This window comes from Pristis pectinata, chromosome 12 (genome assembly GCF_009764475.1).
Source record: "Pristis pectinata isolate sPriPec2 chromosome 12, sPriPec2.1.pri, whole genome shotgun sequence".
Taxonomy (NCBI): domain Eukaryota; kingdom Metazoa; phylum Chordata; class Chondrichthyes; order Rhinopristiformes; family Pristidae; genus Pristis; species Pristis pectinata.
Genome location: NC_067416.1, coordinates 3,248,206 through 3,275,401, shown reverse-complemented (window position 1 = coordinate 3,275,401; position 27,196 = coordinate 3,248,206). Strand labels below are relative to the sequence as shown.

General features: G+C 48.7%; 1 protein-coding gene across 2 annotated transcripts in view; it reads right to left on the bottom strand.

Annotated features, from left to right (window-relative positions):
- The window catches only part of crtac1b (cartilage acidic protein 1b), a 200,243-nt gene that overhangs the window by 20,411 nt on the left and 152,636 nt on the right, over window positions 1–27,196 (bottom strand). For both annotated transcript variants that reach the window (XM_052027207.1, XM_052027206.1), the window contains exons 8-9: window positions 6,635–6,771; window positions 1,202–1,284 (exon numbers count right to left, since the gene is read on the bottom strand). In XM_052027207.1, the coding sequence (XP_051883167.1) occupies window positions 1,202–1,284; window positions 6,635–6,771 (220 nt within the window). The remainder of the gene's footprint in view (window positions 1–1,201; window positions 1,285–6,634; window positions 6,772–27,196) is intronic.

Here is a 27,196-nt window from a genome sequence, read left to right as displayed (position 1 = left end):
GCGGAGAAAGGTAATTGTCAGAAAATGTTGACAATCTGGATCTCATTGCCTGTTTGGGGGTGGGATCAGAGGCAATCAGGGCCTTCAGCTGGGAGGAGGATCAACCCTGGGGAGAGAATAATCTGCAGGTCGTGGGGAAAGAGAGCGGGCTGGAATTGATGGGATCGTCTACCAGGGGCTGACACAGATGTGATGGACCAAATGGCCCCATACTGCGCTTTCAGACTCCTGCCATAACTCCATGGCCTGGTGTGGATAGCGGGGAACTATCGAAGGCTCCATGTCGCCATCTAGAGCAGGAGGGAGGAAGACATTGGACGTTTCCCCAGTGTTTGCTCAGTGTCCCAGCCAGCACTAGGGAGGTGTGTATCCAGATCACCGGCCCCTCCCCTCGATCCCCTCTGACGAATGAGCTGCCTCATCATTTAGGGGAGGGGAGCGGCCAAGAAAGTGGCTCGGGGCCACGGTCAAGCATTGCACAGTGAAGCCGCTGCCTCACAGCTCCAGAGACCTGGGTTCAATCCCAATCTCCGACACTGTCTGTGTGGAGTTTGCACGTTCTTCCTGTAACGATGTGGTTTCCCCCGGGTGCTCCGGTTCCCTCCCACACCCCAACGACATGCAGGGTCGGTGGGTTAATTGGCCGCTGTGAATTGCCCCCAGTGTGTGGGTGAGGGGTAGAATCTGGGGGGAGTTGGTGGGAATGTGGGGAGAATAAAATGGGATCAGTGTACATGGGTGGTTGATGGTCGGCACGGATATGATGGGCCGAAGAGCCTATTTCCGTGTTGTAATTCTGTGCAGTATCGATAAAAAGAAAAGCAAATGAAGTGCTGACGAGGTTGGGTCTAACGTCTCGACAACACCACACAAAAGAGGCGCACCAGAACACGATGTAATTCAGAGTGCACAAGTGAGACTTCACGCTGATGGCGTGAGGCTGGATGGTGACCGGGATTGACCTCTGCTCTGGCCTCAGCCGGCCTCTGACCCCAGCTCTCCTCTGGTCTGCCCAGTGCCAGCGTCAGTGCAGAGTCGGAGGTGAGCTGACCCGCGAGGAGATCGCAACGGGGCCGCCGGAACAAAACTGCGACGGATGTTGGAGCCTGACTCCACCTTGCACGGGGTGCAGGGTCCCCAGTACCAGCACCCTCAGCCAGGGCACCTCCAGTTGGACCACAGGGGACGGGACAGACTTTACCTGTCCCTTGTCCTGTTGGCTCTGCAGCATCTCCAGCGTTGGCCTCCTCTATCAGTGGATCTGCTCCTTCCCGGCGTGAGACCCTGGCATCGATCAAACCAAGACAACCAGTCAGGTCCTCCTGACGACCATTTTAACCCTTAATGCAGCTTGGTATTCCGGGGAGCAGACCGCAACGTTACCGAGTAAAGTAGACGGACCACCACAGAGGTTCACCAGATCTCTTATTTCCTTACAACACAGGGGAGGAGTTGGATGTGGCACAGTGGTGCAGCTAGTAGGGTCACTGCTCAAAACTCCAGAGATCCAGGTTCGATCCTGACCTCCAGCGCTGTCTGTGTGGAGTTTGCACGCTCTCCCTGTGACCGTGTGGGTTTCCGCCGGGTGCTCTGGTTTCCTCCCACATCCCAAAGACATACGGGGTCAGAGGGTTAATTCCCCACTGTAAATTGTCCCCCAGTGTGTGGGTGAGGGGTAGAATCCGGGGGGGGGAGGAGTTGATGGGAATGTGGGGACAATAAAATGGGATCGGTGTAAAGTTAGTGTTTGACCCAGACCATGGGCCAAAGGGACTGCTTCTGTGGTGGGTGATGCTAAAGAAAGAGACCATTCAGCCCATCAAGTCTATGCCAGCTCTTAGACCAATCCCATCAGTCTACTTCCCCATTGATTTTCCCCATAATCTATTCTCCCCACATTCCCATCAACTCCACACAGATTCTACCCCTCACCCACACACTGGGGGCAATCTTCATGGGCCAATTAACCCACCGACCCCACACATCATTGGGATGTGTGAGGAATCCGGAGGACTCGGGGGAAACCCACGCGGTCGCAGGGAGAACGTGCAAACTCCACACAGACAGCGCCAGAGCTCGGGATCGAACCCGGGTCTCTGACGCTCTGAGGCAGCGGCTCTACCTCTGCCTGTATTTCCTCAAAAATAATTGACAGGAGACAATCTCCACTGCTGCGTAAGAGCCCCTGTATCTTGTACCAAGCCAGTTACCAAAACGGCCGTGTCAGCTTTTAACCTGGGAGACCCAGGTATGACGGGAGGACGAGTGTTGTGGAAGCAGAACACGGCCCATAAGGAGCAAGAAATGAGCTGCTGGAGGAACTCAGCGGGCCGGGCAGCATCTGTGGAGGTAGAAGGATAGTTGACGTTTTAGGTCGGGACCCTGCATCAGTCTCCACTGATTTTCAGGAAGCAAAGCCCATACAAATGTAGTGTTCATAAGACAACAGGGGATGCTGGAAACACTCAACAAGTCAGGCAGCATCTGCGGAGACAGAAAAACAGAGGTAATGTTTCAGGTCAATGACCAAACACTCAACAGGTCAGGCAGCATCTGGGGAGAGAGAAACAGAGGTAATGCTTCAGGTCATTGACTTTTTGTGGGGCGCTGGATAAAGGCACTGGGAGATATAAAATCCTGCAGTCATGGGAAAACTGAAATAAAAAAGAATGCTGAAGATATGTAGCAGGTTAGGCAGCATCTGTGGAGAGGCAAAAATCCAATGCTGGAACTGTGATATTCAGCTCACTCTCCCCTCCACAGCCTCCAGCCTCCTCTCCCCAGCCCCACACAGCCCACTCCTACCTCCTGCCCAGGCTCCACAACAGCACTGCCCAGGTAGACCCGCTGTTCCAGCCGGCTCTTTCCCCACCGCACTTACTTCTTCCAACCTTGACTCCATCCTTTATCCCCGGTCCATCCCCTTCCCACTCACACCTGCAACACCTCTGATGCCCTCCGGCACTCTGACAGTTTCCAGCTCTGAACCATGAACGTCCAACCCCTCTACACCTCCATCCCACACTGAGGGTCTGAGGGCCCTCTGCTTCCTGTAACAGTGGCCCGAGCAGTTCCCCTCCAATGCTCTCACTTGCCTGCCTAACCTTCTTACGTTGAACAATCTCTGCTTCAACCCCATCCTTTTTCTCCAGATCCAAGGCACCAATGAAGCAACGTGGGAGGGTAGATTGACCTGTCAGAGGGGCAATGCTGAGGGAGGGTCACACTGTGGGAGGGGCACCACTGAGGGAGGGTCACTGTGGGAGGGGTGGTACTGATGGAGGGTCACACTGAGGGAGAGGTGGTAATGAGGGAGTGTCGCACTGTGAAAGACAAGAGGGAGGTTGTAGATGGAGCGTATTCTGCCTGGAGGTCGGTGACCGGTGGTGTTCCGCAGGGATCTGTTCTGGGACCCTTGCTCTTTGTGATTTTTATAAATGACTTGGATGAGGATGTGGAAGGGTGGGGTTAGTTAGTTTTGCTGATGACATGAAGGTTGGTGGTGTTGTGGATAGTGTAGAAGGTTGCTGTAGATTACAACAGGACATTAATAGGATGCAGAGCTGGGCTGAGAAGTGGCAGATGGAGTTCAACCCGGAAAAGTGTGGAAGATACGCTTTGGAAGATCAAATTTGAAGGCAGAATACAAGGTTAATGGCAGGACTCTTAGCAGTGTGGAGGAACAGAGGGATCTTAGGGTCCACATCCATAGATCCCTCAAGGTTGCCACTCAGGTCGATAGGGTTGTTAAGAAGGCATATGGTGTGTTGGCCTTCATTAGTTGGGGTACTGAGTTCAAGAGCTGTGAGGTGATGTTGCAGCTCTATAGAACTCTGGTCAGACCACACTTGGAGTATTGTGTTCAGTTCTGGTCGCCCCATTATAGGAAGGATGTGGATGCTTTAGAGAGGGTGCAGAGGAGATTTACCAGGATGCTGCCTGGATTGGAGAGCACATCTTATGAGGAAAGATTGAGTGAGCTAGGGCTTTTCTCTTTGGAGAGAGGGAGGATGAGAGGTGACTTTATAGAGGTGTACAAGATGATAAGAGGCATAGATCGAGTGGACAGTCAGAGACTTTTTCCCAGGGTGACAATGGCTAACAGAAGGGGACATAATTTTAAGATGATTGGAAGAAGGTATAAGGGGGATGTCAGGGGTAAGTTTTTTACACAGAGAGTGGTGGGTGTGTGGAGCAAACTGCCGGCAGAGGTTGTGGGGCAGATACATTAGGGACATTTAAGAGACTCTTAGATAGACACATGAATGATAGAAAAATGGAGGGCTATGCGGGAGGGAAGGGTTAGATAGATGTTAGAACAGGATAAAATGTCGGCACAACATTGTGGGCCGAAGGGCCTGTACTGTGCTATAATGTTCTATGTTCTCTATCAACTGTAGCCTGCCTCTTATGCAGTACCAATCCCTACCAGCAGAGTGAGCCGCTGCACCACTCAGAGCTCTGGGTGTCCCAATCATTCAGAGCCTGACGTTAACACAGGAATCAAATAAGCTGCAGATGCTGGAAATCTGAAATAAAAACAGAAAATGCTGGAGACACTTAGCAGGTCAGGCAGCATCTGTGGGAAGAGACTAATCCTGTCGAGAATCCTATTCTCTGGAGCGTTGGAGACTAAGGTGAGACCTTATATAAGATTATGAGAAGTATAGATAGGATAGACAGTCAGAATCTTTTCCCCTGGGTAGAAATGTCAAGTAGTAGAGGGCATGCATTTAAGGTGAGAGAGGAAAAGTTTAAAGGAGGTGTGTGGGGCAAGTTTTTTACACAGAGGGCGGTGGGTGCCTGGAACGGGCTGCCAGGGGTGGTGGTGGAGGCAGATATGATAGAGGGGTTTAAGAGGCTCTTGGACAGACACATGAGCGTGCAGGGAGTGGAAGGAGATGGACCACGTGCAGGCAGAAGGGATTTAGCTTAATTCGGTATTGTGTTCAGCACAGACGTCGTGGGCCGAAGGGCCTGTTCCTGTGCTGTACTGTTCTCTGTTCACCTGCTCTCTTATTGAAAACTAACTTGCATCTGTCTCTTCCCTCGTTATGACAGAGGGTTGCAGACCTGAAACATTGACCATTTCTCTCTCTCTCTACGGACACTGCCTGACCCGCTGCCTGACCCCCCTCCCCTCACCTGGACCCACTTATCACCTGCCGGCTCTTGCTCCACCCCTTCCCCTCACCTCTTTACACCGGCTCTCTCCCCTCTTTCAGTCCAGATGAAGGGTCTCGACCTGAAACGTCAACTGTCCATTTCCCTCCACAGATGCTGCCCGACCCGCTGAGTTCCTCCTGCACTTTGTTTTTCACTCCAGATTCCAGCGTCTGTCGTCTTGTGTGTGTGTCTCCAAAATGGGTTAGTGCCAGATTAGTGTAAAAATGGGTGCGTGATGCTCAGCACAGACTCAGTGGGCTGAAGGGCCTTTCCCTGCACTGTATCTTGCTATTGATTCTATGAGTATGATATTTGCTTTGTTATAGACACCTTAGTGAATCAATAATAGAGGCACAGAGCGATGGACACAGGCTGAGAATGAAGTGGGTTTGAGAGAGAGGGAAAGAGACAAGAGGCTGTGATCAGAGTTCAGCAAATTGAAAATCATCTCTTCTGAGTCCAAAGACATTTGTCACTGGGACTGAGGAAAGAATTCAATCCATATTTTAATATCAGAGAACACGGTCAAATCACAAACTGAAAAGCAGCACAAGCTGAGCCTAGGAGGGAAAGAGATTGTATTTGATGCAAAACACGATGATGCTGGAGGAACTCAGCAGGCCAGGCAGCATCCGTGGAGAAAAGCAGGCGGTCAATGTTTTGGGTCAGGACCCTTCTTCAGGACTGAAGATAGGAAAAGGGGAAGCCCAATATATAGGAGGGAAAAGCAGAGCAGTGATAGGTGGACAAAAGAGGGGAGGCGGGGTGGGCACAGGGTGGTGATAGGTAGATGCAGGTAAGAGATAGTGACGGGCAGGTAAGGGGGAGGGGAGAGCAGACCCACCAGGGGATGGGTCACAGGTAAGGAGAGGAAAAAAAGGGGTAGAAAAAAGAGAGAGAGGCTCAGAAAGGGAAGAAAAGAGGCCTGGTTGGGGGTGGGTGTGGGAGGGGGATGGGTTGTGGGGATTACCTGAAGTGGGAGAATTCAATGTTCATGCTGTTAGGCTGCGAGGTTCCAAGACGGAAAATGAGGCGCTGTTCCTCCAGTTTGTGCTTGGAATTCTCCTGCAGTGGTTTCCCCTCACCCCTTCTTTCCCCTCCCCCACCATTACAACCTGCCCACTCTCTCCCTCTTATTCCCTACCTCAATAATAACAATATTACCTTTAATAAGGTTTTCTTATTAAAGAGATGGAACAGAAAGGAAACATTCCTCCAGCCTCGCTCAGATAGACGCTCAAAGCAAGCATCCTGTGAGGAGATGAGGGGGTGTTTTCTTTCCTCAGTGTTCCCCGCAGGAGCGCTCCTGAAACGCAGCGAGAGGTGATTCCAACAGAGAATGGAATGGCTTCCTGAGGCGTTGTTACCAGGATTACAGGATTAAACGTGACTTCAGTGACCAGTGCAAGGGTTGGGGTTGGGGTTGGGGTTGGGGTTGGGGTTGGGGTTGGGGTTAGGAAGGACCCACCTGAAGATACGATTGGCTGAGGAACCCCGATATGCGATGTTGTTGATGAACACCTCGAGCTCTTGGTCATTGTCAAAGTCTGCCGAGATCACTGTCCGGACTGGTGATGGCAATGCAAAGTTCTGCGTGGCGATATTCTGAAGAGAAAGCAAGTTAAGGCTCAGCGATTAATAAATAACTGGTTAACCCTGGTGACCGGGGTCCAGAGATGGCACCCTTTCCTTTACAGGGTGTGCCTGTCAGTGACAAGGCCAGCGATTGGGTCTTTATAAAGGGCACTTATTGTCCACCCCCAATTGCCCCTACACTGTGTGGCCACCTCAGAGTGCCATGAAGAATTGACCACACTGGTGGGGGTGAAGGCCTCCTACAACCACACAGGGGACGGATGGCATACTTCTACTCCTGAAGGACATCAGTAAGGTAGCTGGGTTTCACAACAACCCAGTAGTTCCATGATCATCACTACTAATGATTCGATTAACTCCATGGACCATTGATTAATTGTGAGTGAACCTGATCAGGGAGATACACAGACCAACCAACGCCTTAGCAATGATCGCTCGGCGGCTACAAGACTGAAGCCTTAGAACGTAGAACACTGCAGCACAGAACAGGCCCTTTGGCCCACGATGTTGGCCCACATTTTATCCTGCTCTAAGATCTATCTAACCCTTCCCTCCCACATAAAACTCCATTTCTCTATCATTCACGTGTCTAAGAGTCTCTTAAATGTCTCTAATGTATCTGCCCCCACAACCTCTGCCAGCAGTGCGTTCCACACACTCACCACTCTCTGTGTAAAAAACTTACCCCTGACATCCCCCTTATACCTTCCTCCAATCACCTTAAAATTATGCCCCCTCATGTTAGCCATTGTCGCCCTGGGAAAAAGTCTCTGACTGTCCACTCAATCTATGCCTCTTATCATCTTGTACACCTCTATCAAATCACCTCTCATCCTCCTCCTCTCCAAAGAGAAAAGCCCGAGCTCACTCAACCTGTCCTCATAAGTCATGCTCTCCAATCCAGGCAGCATCCTGGTAAATCTCCTCTGCACCCTCTCTGAAGCTTCCACATCCTTCCTATAATGAGGCGACCAGAACTGGACACAATACTCCAAATGTGGTCTGACCAGAGTTCTATACAGCTGCAACATCACCTCGTGGCTCTTGAACTCAATACCCCAACTAATGAAGGCCAACACACCATATGCCTTCTTAACAACCCTATCCACCTGCAACCTTAATCCTCAGCATTTCCCCACTGCCAGAGTTCCAATACTCCACCCTGCAGCTGCCCACCACCCTCAGTGTTACCCCCAGCAGGAGACCCCTGTTCCAGGTTTAGGACCCTGCCCTCTTTGACCACAGGAACGTATCCAGGATATTAAACACCCCAGAGACACGGGAACTGCAGACGCTGGAACCTGGAGCATAAAACGAGCTGCTGGAGGAAATAAGCGGGTCAGGCAGCATCTTTGGGGGGGAAACAGAGAGTCGACATTTCAACCCAAATGAAGGGTCTAGACTTGAAACATTGACTGTCCATTTCCCTGTATAGATGCTGCCTGACCCACTGAGTTCCTCCAGCTGCTTGTTTCTCGCTACTAAACGCAACTTGGGTCTCGAAATGTTTCTCACCATCCAGCTCTCTCTGTTCTCTTTTCTTTCTTTCTAAATCTTTATCTCCATCTCCTTTCTCTCTCTCTCTTGTCTCACCATCCCTGTCTGACCCAGGAGACTAAACACCCTGTCCTTCCCACACCACCCCTGCCCACCTCACTGCTATAGGAAAGATGCCATTAAGCTGGAAAGAGTGCAGAGGAGATTTACGAGGATGTTGCTGGGACTCGAGGGGCTGAGTTATGGAGAGAGGTTGAGCAGGTCGGGACTTCATTCATTGGAGTAAAGGGGACTGAGGGGTGATCTTATAGAGGTGTGTAAAATGAGGGGCATAGATAGGGTGAATGCACACAGTCTTTTCCCCAGGGTTGGGGAATCAAGAACTAGAGGGCACAGGTTTAAGGTGAGAGGGGAGAGATTTAATAGGAACCTGAAGGGCAACTTTTTCACCCAGAGAGTGGTCAGTATATGGAACGAGCTGCCAGAGGAAGTGGTTGAGGCAGGTACAATAACAACATTTAAAAGGCTCTTGGATAGATGGATAGGAAAGGTTTCGAGGGATATGGGCCAAATGCAGGCAAATGGGACTGGCTTAGATGGGAACCTTGGTCGGCATGGACCAGTTGGGCCGAAGGGCCTGTTACCGTGCTGTATGACTCTGTGACTCTCGCTGTTCAGGCCAGACTTGGCTCACTCCAGCAGTGTCCTGGAGAGATGGGCTGTGTAGAAATCAGTTGGAAACTAGAGAGCTAGAGGAGAGAAAAGGATCAGGAGGGAAGAGATGGGGAAAGAGAGAGAGGGAAAGAGGGATGCAGAGTAATGGATGGAGAGAAATAGACAAATAGGGACTGGGATATAGAGAGAGAGAAAAAGAGAGGTTTACAATGATAGGGATGAAGGGACATGATGGGGAGGAAAGGTTAGAGAGGAAGGTACAGAGACAGGGATCCGGAATTAGGGATGGAGAGAATGGGATGGAGAGAAAGGAAGAGAAAGAGGGAGTGAGAAAGGAGGAAAAGGAAGGTATGGAGATATGGGGAGAGGGATAGTGAGAAGCGAGGGATATAGGAATAGAGATCGGGATTAAGAGAAAGGGATGGAGAATAAGATGTAAGGAAGGAGGGGCAGGGAAAAACGATTGGGATAGAGAGATGGGGATTGAGAGAAAATGGAGCGAGATAGGAATGGAGAGAGGGATAGAAGGGATGGGGAGAAGGGCCAGAATGAAGGGATGGAGAGAAGGGATAGATAGGGATGGGGAGATAGGGACGGAGAGAAGGGACGGAATGAAGGGATGGAGAGGAGGGATGGGGAGGAGGGGTGGGGAGGAGGGGTGGAGAGGAGGGGTGGGGAGGAGGGGTGGAGAGGAGGGGTGGAGAGGAGGGGTGGGGAGGAGGGGTGGGGAGGAGGGGTGGAGAGGAGGGGTGGGGAGGAGGGGTGGAGAGGAGGGATGGAGAGGAGGGGTGGGGAGGAGAGGTGGGGAGGAGGGGTGGAGAGGAGGGATGGGGAGGAGGGGTGGAGAGGAGGGGTGGGGAGGAGGGGTGGGGAGGAGGGGTGGAGAGGAGGGGTGGGGAGGAGGGGTGGAGAGGAGGGGTGGAGAGGAGGGGTGGGGAGGATGGGTGGAGAGGAGGGGTGGAGAGGAGGGGTGGAGAGGAGAGGTGGGAAGGAGGGGTGGAGAGGAGGGGTGGAGAGGAGAGGTGGGGAGGAGGGGTGGGGAGGAGGGGTGGAGAGATGGGGATAGGAGAAGAGGACAGAGAAATAAGCGAGACAGACGGTAGTGGGAGGATGAGATTGGAATAGAGACAGGGACTGAGAGAAGGTGGAGGGTTTGGGTCCGATGGGAAACATGACTGCTCTGGTGTCATGATAGGAGCCACCTGCAGTGAGCTGAGGCACCTCGAGGGATGAGGATGATGGGCCGAGGGTCCCGGGGGCACGTCATGGATCGAGGGGGACGTGGAGGGAGTTATTGCTCTGCTCTCTTACATTCTCAACACATATTATTTTGATGTAAATATTATTTTTACGTGACCCTGTGCAGATAAAACAGCACACTAATATTCATCGTCAAGGAAAAAGATGTAGATTAATTAGATTTCTGAAGTATGTTTTTAATCAAGTTTCCAATCTACTCTCATTTAGATTAATATTCCGTTGTTTAATTAAAATCTTTAAATTTATGACCGTTCCCCATCAGACACACACGAGTTGTTAGTGTGTACTCAGCTAAGTGACACCACCAGCTTCTTAAAGGGAATGTCCCCACAGTTACCAGCCGTTGGAGACCCCTCCACATCACTGTTTCAAAATACCCATCGGACCCAAACCCTCCACCTTCTCTCAGTCCCTGTCTCTATTCCAATCTCATCCTCCCGCTACCGTCTGTCTCGCTTATTTCTCTGTCCCCTTCTCCTTACTCCCATCTCACCCTGAATCCCACCCTCATCCATTGCCCAGGTCTCGGGAGTGACCAGGATCCCAGGAATAGAATGTTCATAAATCCTTCCCACACTGACACCCAGGGTGTGGGGGAGGATAGAGGGGAGGGTGTGTGGGGGCGGGGAAAAGGATGTGTTGGGGGGGGGGGGGGAAGGATGTTGGGGGAGGGGAGAGAGTGTGGGGGGAGGGGTGTGTGGGGAGAGCGGAGGGGTGTAAGGGACAGAGGAGGGTGGGGGATGGGAGGGGCAGTGTAGGAGAGGGGAGGGAGGTGGGAATGGGGAGCGGTGTACTGGAGGGGAGGGTGTATGGGGGTGGGAGGGGCAGTGTAGGAGAGGGGAGGGAGGTGGGAGTGGGGAGCGGTGTACTGGAGGGGAGGGTGTGTGGGGGTGGGAGGGGATTGGAGACGGGGAAGGGTGAGGGTTGTGGGGGACGGGAGGGGTTGTGTGCGGAGGAGAGGGGAAGTGTGTAGGGGAGTGTAAGGGGAGGTGTGTGGGGGAGGAGAGGGGTGCAGGGTAGAGGGGACTGGGCAGGGTGAGGGCAGTGGGCGAGTGAGGGAGATCTTCTGTCTCACTGTAACATATTTTACAACAGCCTCAAACATTTCCCTGACAGACGTTAAACCAACTGACTCGTTTCCTGCCTCCCTCTCTCCTTGAGTAAAGGAGTTGGATGTACCAGCTTCCAGTTTAATGAAACCAACCCTGAATCTAGGGAATTGAATGAAAACCGATCCATCAACTCTCTCAGCAGCCACTTCCTGAGCTGAAGTCCACCAGGACAAGTCAGAGATTTGTCAGCCCGCAGCGCCAACACATTGTTCAGTACCACTGCCCTGATGTTCGCAATTTTCCCTGAGTACCTCCCTCCCAACTCCAAGCTTACACCTATTTCTGGGATGTTCCCTGCATTCTCCAGAGTGAAGACAAGCAAAAAATACTTGTTTCATTCCCCTGGCACCATCTTCTCATTGTTAATTCCCTGGACTCACTTTCTATAGGAGTAACACTCAGTAAAATCTTCCTCGAGACAAATTCTATCTGCTTTCGTTTTGCTGGCAAGTTTAAATCTTATTCTCTCCTTATTAATTTTTTTAGTCATTCTTTCCTATTTTTTATATTCCATCCAATTCTTTGTCCTGCTACACAAGATGGTTTTCGAGACCAGTCTGTTGAGGAGGAAACGAGGGAACAGACTATTTTAGATCCAGTGTTGAGTAATGAGGAGAGGTTAACAGATGATCATGTAGTTAAGAGGCCTTTGGGGAACAGTCATCATAATCTGAAAGAATTTTATGGAAAAATTGAAAGTCATTTAGTTCAATCTGCAACCAAGGTCTTAAATCTGAATAAAGCAAACTTCAAAAGCATGAGCTATGAGTTGGCTATGGTAGACTAGTAAACGACATTAAAAGGTACACCATTAAGCAAGCAATGACTAATGTTTGAATATTAATGCAAAGTTTACAAGTAATCAGACCGCAATCAGCGACGATGGGCAGCAATACCTCTGGCACGATTATTCTCAACACTGGTGCCCCACAAGGCTGCGTCCTCAGCCCTCTACTCTACTCCCTATACACTCACGACTGTGTGGCCAGATTCCGCTCTCACTCCATCTACAAGTTTGCAGATGAAACCACCGTTGTAGGCCGTATCTCAAACTGCGATGAGTCAGAGTACAGGAAGGAGATAGAGAGCTTAGTGGAATGGTGTCATGACAACAACCTTTCCCTCAGTGTCAACAAAACAAAACACAATGGTGCTGAGGTCAAGAGGGTTGAGAGCTTCAAGTTCCTGGGAGTGAACATCACCAACAGCCTGTCCTGGTCAAATCACGTAGATGCAATGGCCAAGAAAGCTCACCAGCACCTCTACTTCCTCAGGAGGCTAAAGAAATTTGGTTTGTCCCTTTTGACTCTCACCAACTTTTACCAAGGCACCATAGAAAGCATTCTATCTGGATGTATCACGGCTTGGTACGGCAACTGGTCTGTCCAGGACCGCGAGAAACTGCAGAGAGTTGTGTACACAGCCCAGCGCATCACAGACACCAACCTCCCCTCCTTAGACTCTGTTTTTACCTCTCGCTGTCTTGGTGAAGCAGCCAGCATAATCAAAGACCCCACCCACCCGGGTCATTCTCTCTTCTCTCCTCTTCCATCGGGTAGAAGATACAGGAGCCTGAGGGCACGTACCACCAGACTTAAGGACAGCTTCTACCCTACTGTGATAAGACTATTGAACGGTTCCCTTATACAATGAGCTGGACCTCACCATCTACCTTGTTGTGACCTTGCACCTTATTGCACTGCACTTTCTCTGTAGCTGTGACACTTTACTCTGTACTGTTATTGTTTTTACCTGTACTACATCAATGCACTCTGTACTGACTCAATGTAACTGCACTGTGTAATGAATTGACCTGTACAATCGGTTTGTAAGACAAGTTTTTCACTGTACCTCTGTACAAGTGACAATACCAATACCAATAATATATAGTCATTGGGTCATACAGCATGGAAACAGGCCCTTCGGCCCAACTCTTCCATGCCGACCAAGGTGCCCACATAAGCTAGTCCCATTTGCCAACATTTGTCACATATCCCTCTAAACCTTTCCTATCCACGTACTTATTCAAATGTCTTTTAAGTGTTGTTATTGTACCTGCCTCAACTACTTTCTCTTGCAGCTCGTTCCACATACGGACCACCCTCAGGTCCCTGTTAAATCTTTCACCTCTCACCTTAAATCTATGACCTTTAGTTTTGATTTCCTTTCCCTGGGGAAAAGACTGAGTGCATTCACCCTGTCTATGCCCCTCATGATAGAAGTGTATCTATATGGTTACCTCTCAGTCTCCTATGTTCCACAGAATAAAATCCTAGTCTGCCCAACCTCTCCCTATAACTCAGTCCCTCAAGTCCTGGCAACATTCTCGTAAAATTGCATTTATTAGCAACAATCTTACATGTACAGCCCTTGTTTGTCTACGTGGAAACAGGTCCTCGACCTTGGTCTAAAATCTTTCATAATCCACCCTTTTGCCTTCCCGTTCCCAGCGATGAGTGCCTCAGCCTGTTCAATCTCTCCTGGGAATTATAACCATATCCTTTAAGGTAATAAAGTCCAGCAGGAAAAGTGGTACAGCAACCATTATCTATGTGTCCACAGGACAGACAATGAGACCATTCGGCCCATCAAGTCTATGTCAATTGACAGAACATTTCCCCCACCCCCTCCCTCATTTACCCTGTAACCTTTCCTTCCCAATTTCCCACCAATTCTGCCAACTCACACTGTTTACAGCGGCTAATCTACCTACCGACCCCGCACGTCTTTGGGATGTGGGAGGAAACCGGAGCACCCGGGGGAAACCCACGCGGTTACAGGGAGAATGTGCAAACTCCACCTGCGGTCAGGATTGAACCTGGGTTGCAGGAGCTGTGGGATTGCAACTTTACTGGCTGTGCTGCTGTGCTGCCTCATTCAAGAGAAGTGAGAGAATATTAGATCAAAGGAAATGACGTATAACGTTGCCAAAAAGAGCTGTAAACCCAAGGAATAAGCAAAATTCAAAATTCAGCAGAGGGGGCACAGAAAATCTCCGGCCATAGTGGGGAACTGCAGGTTGAGTGTGAATCAGGAGCTGTAAGAAATTAGCATGAAGGGTTAGCCCTGGAGAAATTAATGAGACTGAAAGGTGATAAATCCCTGAGACCGTATATGTAGTTGGTAAATTGTTTTAATATTGTCACGTCTACCGGGGTACAGTGAAAAACTTTGTTTTGCATGTCATCCATACAGATTATCATCATACAGGCCTCATCAGCAGGAACGATGAAACAGCTTACAGAGAGGAGGTGGCGAGGCTGGCAGATTGATGCTCAGTCAACAATCTCTCCTTGAACGTAGACAAAACAAGAGAGGTGATTGTGGATTTTAGAAAGGCTCAGGCTGACCACTTACCCCTGTGCATCAATGGCATCATTGGACAGAGAGTCGGCTGTTATAAGTTCTTGGGAATACATACAGCAGACGACCTGTCCTGGTCAACTAACATCTCTTCCCTTGCCAAGAAGGCACAGCAGCATCTCCACCTTTTACGGCGGCTGAAAAGAGCAAACCTGCCCTCCCCCACCCTCACCACATTCTACAGGGGTACCATTGAGAGTGTCCTGACCAGCTGCATCTCTGCCTGGTACGGTAACTGTAATGTCTCTGACCGTTAGTCTTAGCATTCTCATCCAAGGGTGAGAGGGGACAGATTTAATAGGAACCTGAGGGGCAACTTTCTCACCCAGTGGGTGGTCAGTACATGGAATGAGCTGCCAGAGGAAGTGGTTGAGGCAGGTACATTAACAACATTTAAAAGGCACCTGGACAGGGATATGGGCCAAAGGCAGGCAGATGGGACATTAAATGTATATTTATATACGTTGCACCCAACATAGGTCCCAGCACCGACCCTGTGGTACATCACTGGTTACAGACAGAAAAGCATCCATCCACCATTACCCCCTGACACCTATCACCAAGCCAATCTAGGATCCAGTTTACCAACACGGCTCGGATCCCTTGTGCCTTAGCCTTGTGTTACCCTGTAACTACCTCGATGCACTGTGTAATGAATTGATCTGTATGAACAGTATGCAAGACAAGTTTTTCACTGTACCTCAGTACAAGTGACAGTAATAAACCAATACCAATAAGAATACTTTATCAAAAGCTTTAATAAAGTCCATCTAAATCACATCTACTGCTCTGTCTTTGTCAATTTTCAATCAACTTTTAAAATAGGACAGTGTATGGAGGGATTGCATTCCTGGGAGACCACCTGCATCAGACTTCCTGTAATGTGAACCCTATTTTCCCATTGAATCCCCTGTTATAAGTGGAGACGCGTTATCACGAGAGTTTATTCCTCAACAGTCATGCCCACCTGGGTGCACAGTCAATAGGAAGGGAATTCTGAGTATTGGAGGTGGAATGGAAAAGTTTGTTGTTTTAGTTAACCAGAAATGGATGTTACATTGTCTGATAAAGTATTGTTGTACAAGTATCAATAGAAGAGATGGCTTTGTCACTTTCCAAAGCAAATTCCTTAAGTGGCCTCCCACTGTGAACCAGCAGCCTGCAATCATTATCCTTGGTAAACTAGTTTGTATTTACTTTTTTCCACATAAATTCCATGACAGCAAATTTTTATTCCATGTCTCAAATTTTTAGCTCGTGATTTGTGAATTCTGTAAGGGCGAATTTCCGTTACTGAGACTGCTAACACAAGGGTACACCATAACAGGAATCAACAGCTATATAGGTCCCTGGTCAGACCCCACTTGGAGTACTGTGCTCAGTTCTGGTCGCCTCACTACAGGAAAGATGTGGAAGCCATAGAGAGGGTGCAGAGGAGATTTACAAGGATGCTGCCTGGGATGTGGAGCATGCCGTATGAAAGCAGGTCGAGGGAACTCGGGCCTTTTCTCCTTGGAGAGATGGAGGATGAGGAGGAACCTGATAGAGGTGTATAAGATGATGAAAGGTATTGATAGGGTAGATAGTCAGAGGCTTTTCCCCAGGGCTGAAATGGTGGCCACAAGGTTTAAGGTGCTGGGGAGTAGGTACAGAGGAGATGTCAGGGGTAAGTTTTTTACTCAGAGAGTGGTGAGTGTGTGGAATGGGCTGCCGGAAATGGTGGTGGAGGCGGATACGATAGGGTCTTTCAAGAAACTGTTAGGTAGGTACATGGAGCTGAGTAAAATAGAGAGCTATGGGTAAGCCTAGTAATTTCTAGGGTAGGGACATGTTTGGCACAGCTTTGTGGGCCGAAGGGCCTGAATTGTGCTGTAATTGTTCTATGTTCTATGTTCTAAGAACTTATGGAAAGAAAATCATGTTTGACAAATCTGTTGGAGATTTTTTTTTAAGCATGTAGCTACCAGGATCAGTGGATGTGATATATTTACACTTTTGGAAGGCCTTCAGTAGGATGGTGCATAAGATGTTGTTAAACAAATTTGGAGCAGATGAGGTTAGGGTGGATTGAGGTGATTAACAGACAGTAAATAGGAACTAGGAGCAAAGAACAATCTGTTGGAGGAACTCAGCGGGTCGAGTACCGTCTGTGGAGGCAAAGGGATAGTCGATGTTTGGCGTTGGGACCCTGCATCAGCACTGAGGATGTAGGGGGTGGGAAACTGTAACCACTAGACGTTGATGATGTTGGGCCCCAGCTGTTCTTTATTCACATCAGTGATTTAGGCGAGGAGACCAAGTGTAAAACATCCAAGTCTGATGATACTAGGCAGAGTGGCAATGTGGGCCATAAGGAGAATACACAGTGGGGTCAGGGGGACAGGCTCAGCCAATGGGCAAGAACATGGTGGGAAATCATAAGACCATCCATATTTGCAGAAATGACAGAGTATTTTTCAATGGCGAGGGAGAGAAAGGTGTTGGTTTCCAGGGGAAGCTAGAGGTCCTTGCACACCGATCAGTGAAGGTTAATGTGGGGATACAGCAGGTCATTGGGAAGTTAGGTGATCTGTGGGCCTTTATTACACAAGGTGTGGTGGCGAGGGGCTGGGAGAGGGAGGGGAAGGCTGGTGGGCAATACAAGGTGTGTCCAGGAGAGCCGGAAACAGGAAGGGACACCCAAACTCTGAAACACCAGAAGAGGGAGATACGTTTTGAACTGCTTCTTAAAGGAGGAGGGAGAGTGAGGGGTTTGGAGGAACTCCAGAGCTCAGGGCCCAGGCATGGAGCTGATGGTGGGGGGGGGGGGGGGGGTGTGGTGGGGAGCGCTGATTACTTTGTAAAGGTGGTGGACCAGTATACAAGAGATCAGGATCAGTAACCCATGGTTATGAGACCCAAACCCAACCAATGTAACCAGGAAAATTAATTAAACAAAGCTGGATCTACAGCCAGTAACGGTGACCAGATACCCATCCGATTTACCCGTTAGCTAGAGGGAATGAACTCCGATCTAATCTGCCCGGTCTAATCTGCCTGTGGCTCCAGAGCCACCAATGTGGTTGATCCTTATCGAGCCTACAGATAACAGGAAAACGCAGGGGGTGATCGAGAGCCCAGAATTGGAAGGTGTAGAGAGCTCAGAAGGTTGGAGACACAAGAGACTGCAGATGATAGAAGCAAAAAACGGGCTGTTAGGAGAACTCAGTGGGTCAGGAAGCGTCTGTGGGGGGAAACGGAGAGTCGACATTTGGACTGAAAGAGTAGAGGGGAGATAGCCGGTATAAAGAGGTGAGGGGAAGGGGTGGGGAAAGAGCTGTCAGGTGATGGGTGGATCCAGGTGAGGGGGGGGGTGAGAGGCAGATGGAGGAGGGGAGAGTGGGAACAGCGACAGAGGCCGGGAGGTGGTAGGTGGAGGTGACAGAGGGCTGCAGATGGTGGGATCTGATAGGAGAGGAAGGTGGAGCCTGGAATCACGGGAGGGAGGTGGGGAGGGCAGATGGGGATGGTGGGGGGGAGGGGACCTAGTGGGAGGGGTGGGTGGATGACGGGCAGATGGTGGGTGGGGAAGGAGGAAGAAACCGGGTGTTTAGGGGCTGGGGGGAACGGGGTGACCTCCTCCAACCCCCAAGCCCAGAGGTTGTAGGTTTGGATGAAGTTACAGGGAGAGCTGGAACTACAGAGGGGTTTGAAAATTCTTAAACTGTTTACACAGGAAGTGTGTGTGGCCACTGAGCACAAGAAGTGGCCCAAAAGCATTATTTCCTTCCTCAGCAGGGATATCATTTGTAACCTGAAGTAATGTAAGTCCACAGGGACCCTTTGCAAAGAAAAAGGGGGCAGAGGATTGTTGGCATTGTTCTGAGAGCTTGCATAGAGCTGATTGGCCGAATGGCCTCCTTCTATCTCTTAAAACAGGAAAATGGATGGGAGAGGTTTAGAGGGGTATGGGCCAAATGCAGGCAAACAGGACTAGCTCAGGTGGGTACCTCGGTTGGCATGGACAAGTGCGGTCGAAGGGCCTGTTTCCATACCAAATGGCTCTATGATGCTAAAAAGATATAAGATGGACCTGCATTCCCATAGTGCCTTTCTCATCCTTTTCAGGACATTCCCAAAGCAACCAGAAGCCAGTGAAGTTCCTTCCGTGGTGTAGTCTCTGCTGTAGTACTGAAAGCTCTGTTTGGTCAAGGAAACCTGATGGGGGAATTGGGAGCACAGGATTGTTCGAGAAGGTTACCGCGCTGGTTCCATGCCAGCCAGGATCCAGAGTTACGACGCCAATTCCAAGCTACTTACCTTCTTCCCCTGCACTCTCCGGTGGATGCCTCCAGAGGAGAAGTATGGTAATTGTTCCGGAAATCCTGGTCACTAACTACCCCTCAAAAAACACCCTCGAAGGAAACAGATCATTATCACATTGTTGATTGTGGGAGCTTGTTGTGTCCAACACGGCTGCTGCCTTTCCTACTTTACCACATTGATAACACTTCAAATCATACTTCATTGACCGTAAAGTGCTTTGGGGACATCCCAAGAAATTGCAGGAGATGCATTAATGAAAGTTATTTCTCTCTGTTTTATGAAGATGTTAAAACCTTACATCAGCAGAACCGAAATATGATCAAGTTTATGAAGCGCAGTGATGGAACTGGTCTCATTTCATTGCAGACACGGACCTTCTGTGAAGTGCAGTCAGAGAGAGAGAGAGAGGGGGGAAAGAGAGGGGGGGAGAGAGGGAGAGAGAGAGGGAGAGAGAGAGGGAGAGAGAGAGGGAGAGAGAGAAAGAGGGATAAAATGGGAGAGAGAATGAGAGAGGGAGAAAATGAGCAAGTTGTTGTAGTATTGTTGCAGCTGTATAGGTCCCTGGTCAGACCCCAGTTGGAGTATTGTGCTCAGTTCTAGTCGCCTCACTACAGGAAAGATGTGGAAGCCATAGAGAGGGTGCAGAGGAGATTTACAAGGATGTTGCCTGGAATGTGGAGCATGCCTTATGAAAGCAGGTCGAGGGAACTCGGGCCTTTTCTCCTTGGAGAGATGGAGGATGAGGGGGGACCTGATAGAGGTGTATAAGATGATGAGAGGTATTGATTGGGTAGATAGTCAGAGGCTTTTCCCTAGGGCTGAATTGGTGGCCACAAGAGGACACAGGTTTAAGGTGCTGGGGAGTAGGTATAGAGGAGATGTCAGGGGTAAGTTTTTTACTCAGAGAGTGGTGAGTGTGTGGAACGGGCTGCCGGCAACGGTGGTGGAGGCGGATACGATAGGGTCTTTTAAGAGACTGTTGAATAGGTACATGGAGCTGAGTAAAATAGAGGGCTACGGGTAAACCTAGTAATTTCTAGGGTAGGGACATGTTCAGCACAGCTTTGTGGGCCGAAGGGCCTGAATTGTGCTGTGGGTTTCCTATGTTTCTATTTTCTATGAGAGACTGGGAGAGAGAAACGGAGGGATTGAGAGAGAATGAGGAGAGAATGAGAGGGAGGAAGAGAAAGAGGCAATGAGAGAGACAGAGAATCAGGGAGAGACAGAGAGATAGCAAGAGAGAAAGAGACAAAAAGAGAGAGAGAAAGAGCGAAATAGAAAAGAGTGAGAAAAGCGAGAGGGGGAACAAATGAGAGAGATAGTGAAAGAGAGAGAACAAGGCAGCAAGACAAAGTAAGGGAGAGGGAGATAGGAGAGAGGAAGTGACAGAGAAAGAAAGAGAGAAAGATTGTGAGAGAGAGGGTGTGAAAGGAGGAAAGAGTGGAAGGAGAGAGGGAAAGGGAGGGAGAGAGGCTGGGAGAGATGACTCTCAGCTCAACCAACCAACACAGGTTAGGAATTAGAACCAAATCTTGTTTATAACCGTTAAAGGTCATGTTTAAAATGAACTATCGCTGTTTCAATCAGAGCTCGAGGACAGGTTTATTACATAAAACTTCTGGATTTTTTAAAAAAAATATTCAGAGGCTTGTAGATCTCAAAGAAGAAACTGACCTTTCTGTCAGAGAAACTCTGTCAAATCTATGCAGGAGCTCACACTGAGCAAGCTGTTTATAAAGGCAAAAGGGCAGAGAAAAAATATCCAGAAATTAAAATGATTCCGGCAGCAAATGACAAGAGTAAGTTTTAAGTCAAGGACGTGGCTGTGATGTCAGAAGGGGGGGAGCTTCTGTCCAAAGATCACTGGCATTTGAATCTGTAAGACATGTCCACGATACACAGCATCCCTCTAATTCGCAGATCACTATCAAAGTTTACATCACACTGAAGGCAGAGCTTAGAAGAAGGCCATTTGGCCCAACTTTCCCTGCTAGTATTTCTGCTCCACACAAACCCCTCCCACTTTCACTCCACTACCCTGTCCAATGGGTTGGACTCTGAACTGTCTCCTCATTGGGGCAATTAGGGAAGGATGATAAAGGCTGGCACTGTTGGTGATGGTCACACCCAGTGAATGTATAACATGTACATACGCACACACACACACACACACACACAGACACACACAGACACACACACACACACACGCACACAGACACACACACACGCACACACATTCACACACACACACACACACACACGCAGACACACGCAGACACACGCATAATTGCAAAGACACACACACACCACACACACTAACCATACATGCAAACACACACACCATGTATGCATACACAAAACACGTATGTACACACATATATAGAAACACACACATGCACAGACACACACACACCGACACACACAGGCAAACACACCGCACAGACACACACACAGACACACACATGCACAGACGCACACACACACACGCACAGAGACACACAGACACACACACACACACAAACACACAGAGACACACAGACACACACACAACACACAGACACACACATGCACAGACGTGCGCGCACACACACACACGCACAGAGACACACAGACACACACACAACACACAGACAGACACATGCACAGACGCACACACACACACAGACACACACACACAACACACAGACACACACATGCACAGACGTGTGAACACGCACACACGCACACACGCACAGTTGTTCTTGCTGAACTCCGTGTGCCCCAGCTCATTCTGTTCACTTAATATGTCTTTGTAATTTTGTCTCTTTTTAATCCCACAGACAGACCAGCGAGGAGATTCAGGTCATCGGCCAGTGTTAGTTCAAGGATTAAACAGCAGGATTCCAATCGTCTAGTTCTGTCTCCAACAGGTTTGTTTAATTGTAGGTTCAGACTGTCGAGTGTTTTAACCCTTGCCTGACAGAGACTGAAGCCAAGGTCGAGTATAACCCAGTCACAAACTTGGGCGATGGGAGCCATGTTCTCCAGGATGCGGAGAGGGGGACGCAGCCTGTGATCAGCCCTGGAGACCAGGGGTGTCTCCATCTGCATCAGTCATTATGACAAAATGAGCTGATGGGTCACTTCAGAGGGTTTTGAAGCCATCCACCTCCTGCAGATGTTGGGGAGGTCCAGGGACCAGAAAGAACTCTCTGGCTTTTCATCTGATGCTGACCCCAAAGGACCTCATGTGTTAAACCCGAGCTCACTCTCATAACGGCTGACATAAATAACCCAGCACCTTATACAGTCTCTACCACAGGGACACGACTATTACCAGCTTTCTACCATAATTAGCCACCAGCACTGCTACCTAGCTACAATAATCAGCCATTACAATGACTATTCTCCACCATAACTAACCACTATCACTGCTACCTCTCTACCATAACCAGACATTACCATTACTAGTGCTCTACCATAACCAACCATATCATTATTATTCTAACCAGCCACTACTATTACTAGCTCTCTATTATAACTAGCCACAACCCTTATTAGCCCACAATCAGCTTGGTACCATATACTGCTGCAGCTAGTTTATTACCATAACTATCCCAGTACTGAACAAGTTCACTCTTACATCCAGCCTGGAACCTCGACCTCTGTCTTATGAGAATAGGTTTAGTGAGCTGGGGCTTTTCTCTTTGGAGAGGAGGATGAGAGGTGACTTGATAGAGGTGTACAAGATGATAAGAGGCATAGATCGAGTGGACAGTCAGAGACTTTTTCCCAGGGCGACCATGGCTAACACGAGGGGACATCATTTTAAGGTGATTGGAGGAAGGTATAAGGGGGATGTCAGGGGTAAGTTTTTTACACAGAGAGTGGTGGGTGTGTGGAACGCACTGCCGGCAGAGGTTGTGGGGGCAGATACATTAGGGACATTTAAGAGACTCTAAGAAAGGCACATGATTGATAGAGAAAGGGAGGGCTATGTGGGAGGGAAGGGTTAGATAGATCTTAGAGTGGGATAAAATGTCGGCACAACATTGTGGGCCGAAGGGCCTGTACTGTGCTGTAATGTTCTATGTTCTGAGGATCAATGCCCCTCATCATCACAAGATCACAAGATAAGGGAGCAGAAGCAGGCCATTCGGCCCATCGAGTCTGCTCCAAGGAAAAGGGAAAAAGAAATGGGGTGGGAAAAAAAGAGAGAGAAAAAAACTATTCTAATCCCATTTGCCAGCCTTATCCCCATATCCCTTGATACCCTGACTATTTAGATATCTGTCTATCTCCTCCTTGAACACCCCCACTGATCTGGCCTCCACTGCTGTGCGTGGCAAGGAGTTCCACAATTTCACCACCCTCTGGGTAAAGAAACTTCTCCTCATCTCTGTCTTGAAACTGTACCCTCTAATTCTAAGATTGTGCCCTCTGGTCCTGGACACGCCCACCAAGGGAAACAGCCTAGCCACATCTACTCTATCCTTACCTGTCAACATTTTAAATGTCGCTACGAGGTCCCCTCTCATCCTTCTGTACTCCAGCGAGTACAGTCCAAGAGCCGACAAACGCTCATCGTACTTAAGCCCTTTCATTCCTGGAATCATTCTCGTAAATCTCCTCTGAACCCTCTCCAACGTCAGCACATCCTTCCTAAGATGCGGGGCCCAAAACTGCGCACAGTATTCCAAATGAGGCCTCACTAGCGCCCCGTAGAGCCTCATCAACACTTCCTTACTTTTATACACTATACCTCTCGAGATGAATGCCAACATAGCATTCGCTTTCTTAACCACCGATCCAACCTGGTGGTTAACTTTTAAGGTATCTTGTATAAGTACCCCCAAGTCCCTTTGTACTACCGCACTATCAATCTTCTCTCCTTCTAGATAATAATCTACCCGCTTATTTCTACTTCCAAAGTGTACAACTGCACATTTCTCAACATTGAATCTCATCTGCCATTTTCTTGCCCATTCTCCTAAACTGTCTAGGTCCCTCTGCATTCTTTCTATTTCCTCTATGCTCCCTACTCCTCCACTTATCTTGGTGTCATCCGCAAACTTAGCCACACAACCATTTATTCCATCATCCAAATCATTGATGTACAAGGTAAAAAGGAGAGGCCCCAACACCGACCCTTGCGGCACACCACTAGTAACCGGTAACCAACCAGAACGAGATCCTTTTATTTCCACCCTTTGCTTCCTGCCAACCAGCCAATTCTCCACCCATTTTGCTACCCTGCCCATAATTCCATGACCTCTCATCTTATTAATCAGTCTCTTGTGAGGCACCTTATCAAAGGCCTTTTGAAAGTCTAAATACACAACATCTACCGCCTCTCCCTTATCCACCCTACCTGTGATTTCTTCAAAAAACTCCAATAGGTTGGTCAGACAGGACCTCCCCTTCACAAAACCATGTTGACTAGGTCCTATCTTGCCTTGCGCCTCTAGGTATTCGGTAACCTCCTCCTTGAGGATAGACTCCAATAATTTTCCCACCACTGACGTCAGACTAATAGGTCTGTAATTGCCTTTGTGCTGCCTCCCACCTTTCTTATATAACGGAACTACATTCGCTACCCTCCAGTCCTCCGGAACCATGCCAGAATCTATCGATTCCTGAAAAATAATCGCCAACGCCTCCGCTATCTCCACAGCCACCTCCTTCAGAACCCGGGGATGCACCTCATCCGGTCCGGGAGACTTATCAGCCTTAAGCCCCTTTAGTTTTCCAAGCACCTTCTCCCTATTAATCTCAATTGAACTCAGCTCCAATTCGTGAGACTCCTGACTAATGGGCACATTGCTTATGTCCTCCACGGTGAAGACCGATGCAAAATATTCATTCAATTCCCTTGCCATCTCACTATCATCCATTATAATACCTCCTGCACCGTTATCAATTGGTCCTATGTCAACCCGTGTCTCTCTTTTATTCCTTATGTATTTAAAAAAACTCTTAGAATCCTTCCGAATGTTGTCCGCCAACTTCCTTTCGTAACTCATCTTTGCTTTCCTAATGACCTTCTTAGTTTCTCTCTGCAGATTTTTAAAATCGTTCCAATCTTCTGTTTTCCCACTAATTTTTGCTACTTTGTACGCCGCCCCTTTTGCTTTTATTTTATCCTTCACCTCCCTCGTTATCCACATCTGTGCCTTTTTTCCATTCAAAACCTTCTTTTTTCTTGGAATATATCTGTCCTGCATTGTCCTTATTTCCTGTAGAAATTTCTTCCATTTTTCCTCTGCCGTCCCTCCAGCTAACTTACTCCTCCAATCAATTTGGGCCAACTCATCTCTCATACCTTTGTAATTTCCCTTATTCCACTGAAATATCGATACACCAGTTATCAGCTTCTCCTTCTCAAACTTGAAACTAAACTCAATCATATTGTGATCACTTGTTCCCAGTGGTTCCTTTACCTTTAGTTCCCTAATCACCTCGTGGTTGTTGGGCTCAGGGTGAGTTGGAGGAACTCTGACTGATGTTTTCCCCAGTGTGAGAAAGTTAAGGCCGAACAAAACCACCCAGCTGGCTAAATCAGTATCAAATTTGAGATCTTCCTGGACCGAATAGAGTCACAGAGTCATACAGCATGGAAACAGGCCCTTCGGCCCAATTGGTCCATGCCGACCAAGATGCCCATCCAAGCTAGTCCCATTTGCCCGTATTTGGCCCAGATCCCTCTGAACCTTTCCTGTCCATGGACCTGTCCAAGTGTCTTTTAAATGTTGTTAATGTACCTGCCTCAACCACTTCCTCTGGCAGCTCGTTCCATATACCCACCACCCTCTGCATGAAGAAGTTGCCCCTCAGGTCCCTTTTAAATCTTTTCCCTCTTACCCAATACCTGTGCCGTCTAGTTCTAGATTCCCCAACCCTGGGAAAAAGACTGTGTGCATTCATCCTGTCTACGCTCCTCATGATTTTATACACCTATAAGATCACCTCTCAGTCTCCTACGCTCCAAGGAATGAAGTCCTCATCTGCCCAGCCTCTCCCTATAACCCAGTCTCTCAAGTCCTGGCAACATCTTGTAAATCTCCTCTGCACTCTTTCCAGCTTAATGGCATCTTTCCTTTCACAGGGCGACCAAAACTGAACACAATACTCCAAGTGCGGCCTCACTAATGTCTTCAACAACTGCAAAAAACTCGCCAACTTCTATACTCAGTGCCCTGACTGATGATGGCCAGTATGCAAAAAGCCTTCTTCACCACCGTGTCTTGCTGTGACACTGCTTCAAGGGCACAATGTACTTGTACTCCTCAGTCCCCCTGTTCTACAACACTCCCCAGGGCCCTACCATTCACTGCGAAAGTCCTGGTTTGACTTCCCAAAATGCAACACCTCGCGCTTATTTGAATTAAACTCAATTTGCCATTCCTCAGCCCACTTGATCAAGAGCTGATCAAGATCCTGCTGTCAAACCTTCTTCACTGTCTACAATACCACCTATCTTAGTTGCAAACTTACAACCATGCCCTGTACATTCTCATCCAAATCGTCAATATGGATGACAAACAACAATGGGCCCAGCACCAACCCCTGAGGCACACCACTCGTCACGGGCCTCCAGTCCAAGAAACGATCTTCCATGATCACTTTTTGCTTCCTAACATCAAGTTAATTCTGTCCAATTAGCCAGCTCTCCCTGGATCCCATGCGATCTCACCTTCCAGAGCAGACTACCATGCGGGACCTTATCAAATGACGTAACGAAACCTGAGGGAGGTGTTAACAAATGGAGTTATCAGGGAACTGGACCATGTGGATTCTCGCTGAGGACACATGGCCAGGGTTTACCAGTACAGCCTCACTTGGATAAACTATGCACCATCCAGTCTGAAAAATTAGTCATTCTGGAACCCGTCAATCAAAAATAAATTAATACATTTCTATATTAATTATTCTGAAGTGCAGAGAATACCTGGGAATAAGCAGACAGGAACTGTCAAAGCCAACACATGGTGTCATCACAAAGACATCATCTCGGGGCTAAGGTCCAGGCTTCAAGCAAGCAACTGCTGCTTTGTAATTATTTTGATTGACAAGTGATCTAGGCTGTAAGAATGATGTGTGTGTAATACCCAAACCAGATTGGGCTGATTATAAGGGTTAGGGTGACACTGTGACAACAGCCAGGAGGCAGTACGATGGGATGTGGGCTCAATCCTGACCTGCGGTGCTGTCTGTGTGGACTTTGCGCGTTCTCTCTGTGACCG